Source organism: Hydra vulgaris, chromosome 13 (assembly GCF_038396675.1).
Source record: "Hydra vulgaris chromosome 13, alternate assembly HydraT2T_AEP".
Taxonomy (NCBI): Eukaryota; Metazoa; Cnidaria; class Hydrozoa; order Anthoathecata; family Hydridae; genus Hydra; species Hydra vulgaris.
Genome location: NC_088932.1, coordinates 55,632,166 through 55,645,000, shown reverse-complemented (window position 1 = coordinate 55,645,000; position 12,835 = coordinate 55,632,166). Strand labels below are relative to the sequence as shown.

The 12,835-nt window shown below is 29.1% G+C and overlaps 1 protein-coding gene across 2 annotated transcripts in view; it reads right to left on the bottom strand.

The window, feature by feature from the left end:
- Positions 1-12,835, bottom strand: part of LOC100214125 (band 4.1-like protein 5) — a 44,889-nt gene that overhangs the window by 31,068 nt on the left and 986 nt on the right. For both annotated transcript variants that reach the window (XM_065817012.1, XM_065817013.1), the window contains exon 2: positions 6,225-6,329. In XM_065817012.1, coding sequence (XP_065673084.1) covers positions 6,225-6,329 — 105 coding nt within the window. The remainder of the gene's footprint in view (positions 1-6,224; positions 6,330-12,835) is intronic.

Sequence of the window (12,835 nt, the reverse complement as noted above, 5' to 3'; positions counted from 1 at the left end):
AAATCCAGTGTGGATTTAAAACTTTAAAATAAGTGTAGCCACGCCTTGTGGCCACACAGTTTGCACTAAACTTCGGTTTATGGTCGGAAACATTGGTTTATGCTTGGAAACCATAAAATCGGTTTGTGATTGTGATGAAAAAAAAAATTGCAATATAATATTTATTGTGATAAAAAATTGTGATAAATTACAATTGTGACAAAAAATAATATTGCAATATAATATTTAATATAACAAATAAAAAATTTGACTTTATCTAATAATTTGACAAATTATTAGATAAAGAAGTTTCATTATTTATTCTCTTGCAAAAATGATGGGGGCCCTAAAAATTGAGAAAATGTGGGGCCCCGGTGTGTGGCAACCTTTGCAACCCCCTACGGAGCGGCTGTGTATATATATATATATATATATATATATATATATATATATATATATATATATATATATATATATATATATATATATATATATACATATATATATACATATATATATATATACATATACATATATATATACATATATATATACATATATATATACATATATACATATATATATACATATATACATATATATATATATACATATATATATACATACATATAGACATATATACATGTATATATATATATATACATACATGTATATATATATATATAAATATATAAATACATGTATATATATATATATATATATATATATATATATATATATATATATATATATATATATATATATATATATATATATATATATATATACATATATATATATATAGAACCCTTAGATGTTGTCCGAAAGTTTTTTCCATATTTTGTTGACAAAAAGTAAAAATTAAAATGCAAGACCGGAATTTTTTTTTTTTAATAATGATAGACTGCCTGCCCCAACCAAACCCTCAGTCGATGTAGCAGCACTCCCTTGCGGGTCAGGCTATTTGTCAGTCGATGTAGCAGCACTCCCTTGCGAGTCAGGCTATTTGTCAGTCGATGTAGCAGCACTCCCTTGCGAGTCAGGCTATAAGATAGTCGATGTAGCAACACTCCGCGCATGATTTACAGTTAAAAAAAATAAAAATAAAAACATTTTATTAAAAAAAATAAAAATAAAAACATTGTTTATATTGTTAAAAACATTCAAAATGTTTTAAAAACATTCCGGTCAATTAAATTTGCGTTTTTGTGGTTTTTTTAAAAAACGATTAATTTGTAATTAAATTAATGGTTTTTACTTTCGTCCAACACGGAATTGTTGGACGAAAGTTAAAAGTAATTAAAAGTGACGTATATGTTGGTGTAAGAATCACTTTTTTCCTTCCGCTCTTCCCAAAGCCAACAAACTATAGATCTATATATATATATATATATATATATATATATATATATATATATATATATATATATAATATATATATATATATATATATATATATATATATATATATATATATATATATATATATATATATTATATACATAAACATCATCAATAAATTATTAATAAGCATGCACCATTCCTATGTGTTTTGTATGCCCAAAAAAAAATTTGTCATGATTTAGTTTTGGTATATGGTAATACAACCCTTGGAATTAGGGATCGGTATTCGGCAATGCCAACCTCAAACAGTTTGAGGTCTGCATTTTATTGCTATTTTCTGATTTCAAGGGTTAATTAAAATTACATGTACTTAAAACAATTAAAAGTACATGTACTTAAAAAATATATATATACCAGTAAATTTTTAAAATCATAAGGATATATTAAATACCTATATCAAAAATATATTTAAAGCAATAGTGTTAAAGCAAGAAGCTACTCCTTTTTACCAAATGATGCAGATTTTCATCTGTTTGGCAATGCAAGAAAAAAAAATCTTGGCAGATAACCCTAAAGATTGGGATAAGGTTGTTATGGAGGTAAGGAAAGCACTAAAACCTTTCTTCTTAAAAAACCAAAACAGCAAGGCTTTTTTAATATAAAAGACATGCTTAAGCCCTACTTTAAAGAAAATTATGGAAAAAATTTTAAACTACAAGTCAGAATGTTAAAAATAGACAAAGATAATGTTGGTAAAGAAAAACGAAAAGATTTAAGAATTTATTATGTAAAAAAGTGAAACAAAATAGTTTCTTTGAAAAGAATTAAAATACTAAAAAAAAAAAATACAACGATTTCCTAGAAACTGACTTATAATGGTTTGATTCCAAACAAGGGGGCTAAAACAAGGGATGTTATAAAACTGTCAATGTTTACAAAACCCTTAAAATACCTACTTTTATGAAAGTTTGTCTTGTGACAGCGATATCATAAATGCTGATAAAGAAGATAGCGAGGGATTAACTGACACAGATTAAAATTCATATTAAATAATACAGTGTTTTAGCAATAATATTTCAGTTTCTTTATAATGTTTGAATTTTATGCCTTGTATCTATTTTGTGAATTTATTGTTATCTTATTTCTTGTATCAATTTTTAGGCCTTCTATCTATTATCTTGTAATTATTTTTTATTTATTTATTTTTCTGTTTTGTTACTTATAAGTAAAAAAATATTAATAAAATACGCATCTTTTTCTTCCACTTTATTTACTATAAAAAAAAGAAAAGAAAAGTAATCATTAATGTTTATTTCTCCTTTTTTAGTCAAAATTTTCCATATTTTGAAGCAAAACATCAAAAGTCCAATTCTTTTGGAAAAACATCAATTGTCACATTGACTTTATAATCAATATTTTATCTTTTGACTTTATAATCAATATTTTATACTTAATAATATTGGTTAAACTTATTCAGTGCGCAAAATGTGGTTTTGTGATTTGATATTTAAAAGATACTAATATATATTAATGGACCATGATATTCCGTTTAAATGCTCTCCTGAAAAAAAACGTTTGTGATATTTGAGGTTTTCACTCCAAGGTCTTTAATTGTTAAAAACATTATTTTCTATGGAAACTTCTAGAAAGATGTTTTTGATAAAATTATTTTAAAAACTAAATACTAATCTTTCCAAACTCAATGTTTTATTTTAATTAACACAATCTAAATTTTCTTTAAATAAAAGCAGTTTTTTTTTTTTTTTTTAGATTAATTCTATTTCATTATTACTATATATGAATTATTTGTTGAACTTAACATAATGCCCCTGTAACAAACAGAGTGCTCCAGAAAAATAGATTTCATTTTCATTTTTAAGTGAAAACTTTTTTATTAAAATGCAATAAAATACAACTATTAAAAGTTTTTTTTTAAGGAAATTATAACTTTTATGTTTTCTTATTTATAAATAAAACTCAAGAAATAAGTAATGCCCCATAAAGATTAACAGAGAGATTTTACAACAACCGTAATAAAAAAGATTCAACGTTATTCATGGTTCCAAATAAATGCAAACAATAAATAAAATAAAAAAAGAATATTAGAAAGAACAAAAAATATTTACTTTATTTTATTTGTTTATAAAATTAAAATAAATCATTTTCTAATTTTTGACTATGATTTAAACAGTTTTTTGTTAATTTAATTCATTCCCAACAAAGCTGCAAGCAACCACTATCAAGTTAAAAGTGATTAGAAAACAAAGAATAAAGTCAAAAAGAAAGGAAGGTCAACAGTCTTGAGAAGTTGTATAAGTCAGGAAATAATGAAGAGATTTCCAAAAGGATTAAAGTGCAGGGAAAAAGACTAAAAAGATTAAAGCTTTTAGAGCATGCAGTGACACAGTAAGTTACAGTAAAAGTTCAACCTTGTAGAATGACAAGTCAAGCAAAAAAAAGTTTTGGTTAAAAAAACTAGAGATGATAGCTCTGTTGAGCAGCAACCATTATAGTATTTTTAGAAAAGAGAAAAAGATGCATGATGGGAAAGAATCTCAAGCTCATCAGAAAAAAGAAGTTTCAACTTGGTTTACAATGAGTTTCTGGACCTTGTCAAGAAGAGGAAGAGCATTATTAGAAGAAGCAGCCCAAATATGATAAAAGTATTCCATACAGGGACAAATAACAGATTTGTAGAGATAGAGAATGAAAACAGAAGTAAGATGGCAAGCACAATAAGAAGAGAGCAACCTTAACAGGCTTAACAGATGCAAACTAGTAATTGATTGTATATATAATTGCAATAAGAGGTCAGGTAAATTATAATCCAAGTAAAAGAAGTAGAGAAGAGAAACATGAAAAAGAAACTTAGTCAGCTTTAGAGTAGTAGTTGTTAGTGCGATAATAGAGTGAGTCAGAAGCAGAAGTACAAGATAAAAGATTTATAGATACCATTGCATGGTTGAAACCACCAAAAGGAGAACAAAGAGAAACTGATCACAAGCTATAGTCATAGACAAGGCGCAAATCAAGAGTGAATGTAAGTAATTAGGGTTGTATGGAAAATTACAAAGTTAAATAACTTAGAAAGAGACTGAGAAACACAGAAACTACGAGTTTACCAGCAGTGTCAGTATTGTTAGAGGCAAACCATTCAGTGTGATGAGCGTTCAAGTCGCCAATAACAACAATATTAGAGATAGAGGGGAAAGAAAGAAAAAAAAAGGGCATGGTCAATTTGATCAGAAATTATACCTAATAGAGATTAGTATTGAGAAGGAGAACAATAAAAAACAGATAGAAAGGTGATGGAGTAAAAAAGTATTAAGAGAAACCACATAAAAAATGGTCAGAGGACTCATACCTGATTTCTCAACAAATAGGAGAACTAATGTGTAAGTATACGCCCAAGCCAAGCATAGACAAAGGAGTTTTATCATAAGATAGTATGCATCAACAGTAAGATCTGAAGAAATTTAAATTATTGTCACAAATTTTTAAGCAAATCTGGTGAGTTATGCAGGAGGTAAGATTCAGCTGATGGAAAGTTTCTTAAAAGACCACAAATATTTGTGAAAATTATACTGAAATATTTAGGTGGTGGTGATGGTTTTTATTGTTTATTATTTTTGGTTACCTTGGTCATTGTTTTAGTTAATGAGGACTTGACTCATCTATAGATAGAACATGGCATCCAAGCAACGAGCTATGCAGTTATCTCGGTCCTGCTAATTAACCCAAAGTTGTAACTCCTTATGTGGCCTCAACAATGCACACTTCTTGAATGTGCCTGTGTGACCTCGACAAGTGCACACCAAATGTGACTTGACAAGTGCACACCAAAGGTGACGTGACAAGTGCACACCAAATGTGACCTCGACAATGCACACTTGAGCTCCTTAAGTGGCCTCAACAATGCACACCAAAAGCACTTATAGGGACACTATCCATGCGCAACATGGATTGCACTGTTAATACTCTGATATTTTCAGCTGTTGATAGAACCATCCTCTCTGAGAGCTACAACAGAATTTGGAAAACCTAACTAGAACCCAGCCTAAAACCATTAAACTAAGTTTTAAAGCAGTACCCTCATTAAGAGATAACAGAAAAAAGTTGCATAACCACTATCAAGGAGGCACAAACAAAAATCTTTAAATAGAGTCAAGGAGATCCAATAAGGCGACAATGCAGGAAACAATGTAACACAGGTTTACATCTATTCCAGCCTAATAGATGAAAAAGAGGTTAAAGGATAGTCAACAGAATTATTCTGTTTACCCTACAAGTCTTTGCCTAGGAGGCCTTCTATAAGACAGTAGTTGGATGCAATTAACAGAGTAGTTAAAAGACATCACTTCTGTAAGCAGTAATTTAAAACACTGGGTGGAATATTTTGACAAACATTACATCTAAAAAAATACTGACAGAATTATAGCGGTTCTAATAACTCTAACCCATTATTCTTTATTCAAGGAGAGGAGGGAGGGGGGGGGGAGATTAATAAGTATTTCAAAAATGTGATTTTTGTCATTGATTCTAATCCTGCAGATACAATATAAGTTATTGTTTATTAATTCACTTAGCACCAAGCAATCATTAAATTGTGCCATACACCTTTATTACCAAATTTACTATATATCAGATTTAACATATCAAACAACTTCCTTTCCTTATTTATATATAGATAATATATAGACACATTTTTATCTAAGAACCAGAAAATACCGCAAATAGTTCATATTTTTCCCTAAAATGATTTGTGAAACAATCTTAGCACTAAGTGCTAAAAGCACTTAATGCTTATATAAAAACATTTAATTAATATTACTTCATTTTTAAAATCTTGGCAATTTGTTTTTTGAGTAAAACAACTAAATTATACAAACTAATGAACTTACACTTTGACCATTTCTATCTCTGTATTTTAATCCAAAATATTCTCTTTCATACAAATCTAACGCAACAAAAACCTTTGTTAACAACTCATCCCCAAATGATTTATTCTAATAGTCAAAAAAACTTTGTAAAGAAGGCTATAATGGTAAAAGCCATACTTTGTTACCATTAAAATTTACCATTATGACTTTCAAAAGTCATAATGGTAAAATACTTTATACCATATATAGTAAAAAAAACAGCTTTTTGACAAATAAATAACAAAATTTAAAATGTCTACTGTGTGCAATAAGCATAAATAACCAAAAAATTTCATAAATACATTTTGATAATTTAATAATTGAATAATTTATAATAAATATTTTATAATCTATTAACTAAATTATGTTATAATTATAATTTAGTTAATTGTTGTTATTACATTATTAAATAAAGACATAATACTACTGCTCTGTTTTTTAAGAACACTCTACTATTGCTCTGTTAAATAACAAGAAAAAGGATGAAAGAAGACTTTGTAATAGTTATTTCTACAACTATTACCATTGTGACCATGGTAATAGTTGTAGAAATTAGAAAAATATGAAACTGTATGACAAATGGGACAGAAGCACAAAATGGGAGCTAGAGCAGGTCCAACTACATTGACAATGTATTTTTGGATTTAGTCCAAAATAGAATGAGCATAATTAGAAGAACCAGCCCAAATATGACAATAGTATTACATACAATGATTAATAAGAGATTTATAGAGCTGCAAAATGATTAACAAGAGATTTAAAAGAGCTGCAAAATGGAATGAGAAGTAAGAAAATGGGAGCACCATGCTGTCTTACAAGAGAGATCACTTCTTTTTCTTTAAAATTCACCTCCCCAAGGCCGAGATGGCCACTACTGATGAGGAGGCAACTTAATTGTGGTTATAACCCTCTCTCTATAACTCTATAACTACGAAGCAGGAACCTTGACAAGAAAGGTAGCTGCATGGAGAAACAATTTAAGCACGGTACCACCAGGGACGTGGTGGGGATCGAATTCGGAACCTCTCACTTATGAAGCAAGCGCTTTACCACTACACCACTACCACATTTTCAAGATCAAAATCACTTTTTCTTAGCTAAAATTTGGTAACAATTTTGACTGAAGGATATAGTTGTCTTATAAAAAGAGTATAGAATAGAAGTATAAATTTGAGTAGTCAGTACTTTAAGGGTAAGATTATTGGGAAGATCATTAATAAAGATGAGAAACAACACAGAAGTGAAGATGATCAAGCTGTTATCATCCGAGGCAGAAAACAATGTAATGTAAAATCAATGCTAGTATATTGATAAAAAAGAAGTGCAAAGCTTGTTTAATGCAGGTTTAAACTTTTCTCTCCTGACATAAATTGAACTGTCTGGACTCTTTTATCTTAGATTAAAATCATGGGCTCATCAGAAAAGACTACCTTAAAGAAAATGTTGTGTAAGTAAAATTACTGATAAAAGAAATCTGAATGCTTGCCCTACTTCAATCTTCTACTGTTCAGATTTCATGCTCCTTGTTTACCATGCTGTTGAATTTTTATTCATTCTATCAATCATATATGTTTTCAGTCTAATTTCTAAAAGGTAGTTGTTCACAGTCTAATGGCTTAAAAAAAGACCAACATCAGGTAATGCCATCACAACTTTTATACAGGAGGATGCTATGTACTTTTGGATCATATTTTGTATCAAGTCTTGGTGTAGTTTTTACCTGCTTTGGACCACACTTTTTAACAATTGAAGCGTCTGCTTTATTCCCATAAGACAGCTTTTCGATCATAAAACTTACAGATTGTGCATAAACATTCAGTTTTTCAACAAATTTATTTTATTTCAGTCCACTGTTCAAGCAATATTGTTACTTGACCTTTTTTCTTGGACTAAATTCCATCCTTTTACCAATGTTCGAAGAATTTTAGAGGTATTGTTTGGATTGGATCCAAGACATAGATTAGAAATAGCGTTTAGATTTGATAGAAACCATTGGTAGAACAAAACAGTTAAATTTGATATTAGGTACATCTCAGATCATTTTGTCGCCCGGTGGTTTATTAGCTTAAGATTTTTAAGTAAATTTTCATCGCTGCAATTAAAGACTAGATCAAATAGGTTACTGGTATCATTAAACTCATTATTTATGAGACTGAATTCGCTGTATCATATCAGAACATTTGCAAGTTGTCAATAGTTGTTAAACTAGTGTCTAAGCACCAAAAAAAAAAATTCCAGTTAAAATTGATTAAATGATATTTATTTGATAATTTGCAATGATCAACAGTATTAAACTGTTTTGAATCCTAGTGGCTCCATGTTTTCTCCAATGGCTCCATATTTTCTTGATTCACAAAACTATCTAACTTTATTTCTTGACTATGGAAATATTTAAATATTGATTATTATTAGTATCTTAAATAAAAGTAGATTTATTCAGATTGAGCATTTTAATTACCTAAATGAAGTGAAAACTTACTGAATTTTTGGATTTTATAATGTTAGTCAATGAAATGACAGAGGATTTTATTTGACAGTTTATTAAAATAAATGTCACTATTAATTTCCTTTTCATTGAGTTTTTTAGGCACCAGCAAATGTTTTTGAATCAATAAACTTGTTTTTTTCTTCACCATTGAACAAGTCTGTAAAACATCAATGTAATGAATCTCGTCGCACATGATAAATTTAAAGGGATTGTCTAAATGTATTTTTCTATTTGAGCTATATACAACTAAACAATACCAATTAAATTCTAATGTCTTAAAAAAAGGAAGAACTAATTAAAATTTTAATTGTTTTTAACAATGATTTGTTCATTCATTCATGCATTTTCACAATCCTCAGACTATGTTGCTTTTTTATCATTCTTGAAATTTTCACACTGTTCTGCAATAACAAAAAAATTTTTGAAAAAAAAACATTGTCTGAAGAAAAAATGCATGAAATATCTAGATACTATTTTTATAAAAAATATATATACATACATAGATCTTTTTTTTAAACACCTTCACTTCCAAAAAAGCTGCAAGCAACTACTATTAGTGTTGAAAGTTACTGGAAGAGAAAAGATGAAGTTTATAAGGCAAGATAACAATTAACAGGCCACTTTAAAGATTACAAATCATATAAATCAGGAAAACAAGATGAAGGGAGCAAACTCCAAAGAATTGATTTTGAAGGAAAAAAACTAGATAAAAATAAAATAAAAAAATTTTATAGCACTTAGGAACAGTAACAGTAAAAGGATTAGACTTCATATAATGATGAGTACCATGAGAATTAATTTTAGTAATGGCTCAAGAGATGCTAGCTTTTTAGAGCAGCACTCAATAAAGTATGCTGTGAAAATGGTTGATTGTCCTAGTACAACTATGTGACAACAAATAAAGGTTAGGTGCAAGAGCAAATCCAACTATTTAACAATCTGTTTTTGCACCTGGTCTAAAAGAAAAAAAGTATCATTCAAAGATCAGCTTCAGATTTGTTAACTGCATTCCATTAAAGGAAAGATTTGAGATTTATAAAGATATATAGGTCAGGTCAGGTTATCCTGCTACTGGATACATATAACCCAGTACAATCTGCTTCATGTCCTGCTGCCTTGTAGGATACGCCTTTTTAGGCAAAGGCTAGGAGATGTGAACTCCGACTTAAAACACTCCCTGCCAATAAGGCTAGAGATGGTGTCTGGATAAAAATACTCATCTTGGGCAGATGCTAAACGCATCCGGCTTCTGCTTGTAGAAGACCTCCTAGGCAAAGACTTAAGGGGTAAAGAGATTCTATTTATTGACCAGCTTCGCACTCCTTCCTCATCTATTAGGCTGGCGCAGAAGTATTTTTAATACATTGTTTCCAGATAAAGATATTAAATGCTGATTCTTCTTGACACCATCATGTGTTTTGCTTGTGTCTCTGTTTTTATGACTAGGCAACTCATTTTATTATCTCCTAATGAGGGTACAGCTCTAAAACTCAGTTTTATGGTTCTGAGGCCAGCTGGTAGTCAGGTTTCCCGAACTGTGTGCTACCACACAGTTCGGGAAAAAATTAGGCTCTTGTGACTTCTGGAGAATCTTTAATAGTATCAATAAGGGCAAATCTGAAATTCCACCTCTCTTGTATGGTTCAGACTAAGTCACTTCATCTAAAGACAAAGCTGAATTGTTTGCTAAGAACTTTTCATCAATATTATCTCTTGATTCCATATACTATCGCCTATACTTTCAAAACTATTCAACAAGTGCTTATCAGAGTCTTGCTTTCCAGCCTGCTGGAAAGCGGCATCTGTTATACCTATTTTCAAAAATTCTGGAGAACGATCTGATTCGTCTAACTACCGTCCCGTTAGTCTTCTTCCTATCACAAGCAAGGTTTTTGAATCTTTAATTAACAAACACTCAATCTCTCATCTTGAATCTAATAACATGCTTTCTGATCATCAACATGGATTTCAATCTTCTTGTTCTGCAGTTGATTTGCTAACAGTAATAACGGATAAGTTTTATCATGCATTAGACAAAGGTGGAGAGATTATTCTTATTCTGTAACTTTAGGGGTTCCTTAAGGTTCAATTCTTAGTCTTATACTGTTTAATTCACATTAACAATCTTCCAGATATTTTCACATCTAATGTGGCATTGTTTGCCAATGATACTACCCTTTATTCTTGTCTTTATAAGAAGCCAACACTTTGTGGTTGTTTGGAGGAGGCATTTGAGCTTGTAAAGGATTTCACTTTTGCTACAGCATGGGGCTCACAGTGGCTAGTGAACTTTAATTCAGATAAAACTCAATATTTTTCTGCCAATTATTATTGCAATAATTTAGATCTTTATATATTTATGAGCGCTAATGTACTTGATGAGTCATCTACCCTTCAACTACTAAGATTAACACTTACTTCTGATCTTTCTTGGAAACCCTATATCAAATCTGTTGCAAAATTAGCATCTGCTAAGGATGCATCTCTTTATCGAGCTCAACATTTTCTTACTCCGGATTCTATTCTCTATCTCTATAAATCTAAACTCCAGCTTTGTATGGAATACTGTTGCCATATCTGGGGCAGATCTTCTAATGCTGCCCCTTCTTTTTTAGACAAGGTATAAAAAACGTGTTGTAAATATAGTTGGACCTGGTCTTGCAGCCAATCTTCAACCATTATTACATCATCATAATGTTGCTTCTCTTTCTCTTTTCTACAAATAATATAATGGGCACTGCTCTAAAGAGCTAGCGTCTCTTGTGCCATCCACTAAAATTCATTCTTGTGTTACTTGTCATCCAATTAAGTCTCATCTTTTTTCTGTGGCTGTTCCTAAGTGCTCCAAAAACTCTTATTCCTCTAGTTTTTTTCCTTGAACATCAGTTCTTTGAAATTCGTTTCCTTTATCTTGCTTTCCTTATTCAATAATTTGCAATCCTTTAGGTCGTCTATCAATCGTTATCTTGTTGTACAATCTTCATCTTTTCTCCAGTAACTTCCAACACTAATTAGTGGTTGCTTGCAGCCTTGTTGGAAGCGAAGATGTTAAAAAAAATATATATATATAATCTGGAGTAAAAAGTGGCGAGCACTATAAAGAGATGCAACTTAGGCAGATGCTAATTTTGCAATGGATTTTATATATGGTTTCCAAGAAAGATAGAAAGTAAGAGTTAAACTTAGAAGATAAAAGATAGATGACTCATCAAGTTCTTCATCATTTTAAATATAGGAAGATTTAGATTGTTGCAATAATGATTAGCTGAAAAAAATTAAAGAGTCTTATCTGAGTTAATGTTCACCAGCCACTGAGAACCCCATGGTGTAGTCCGGTTTCTCAGTGAGATCCTTTTCAAATTTTATGCTCATCCAAGCAATCAGAGAGCATTGGCTTCTTTTTAAGATAAAAGTAAATGGTAGTATTATCGCCAAAAAATGCCACCTTAGATGCGAGAATTTCAGGGAGATCATTATTATAAATTGAAAAATGCATAGGACCAAGGATAAAACCTTGAGGAACCCCTGAAATTACAGGAAAAGAAGAATAGTGCTGTCCATCAAGAACAACTTTTATACAACAATTGGTAAAAAAGGATTAAATAATCTTAAAGATGCTACCTTATACACTATAAGAAGAGAGTAATATGTTATATATATATATATATATATATATATATATATATATATATATATATATATATATATATATATAACATATTACTCTCTAAAAATATTGTATATATATTTTTGTTGTAAATATTATATATATATATATATATATATATATATATATATATATATATATATATATATATATATATATATATATAACATATTACTCTCTAAAAATATTGTATATATATTTTTGTTGTAAATATTATATATATATATATATATATATATATATATATATATATATATATATATATATATAACATATTACTCTCTAAAAATATTGTATATATATTTTTGTTGTAAATATTATATATATATATATATATATATATATATATATATATATATATATATATATATATATATATATATATATATATATATATATATATATATATATATAACATATTACTCTCTAAAAATATTG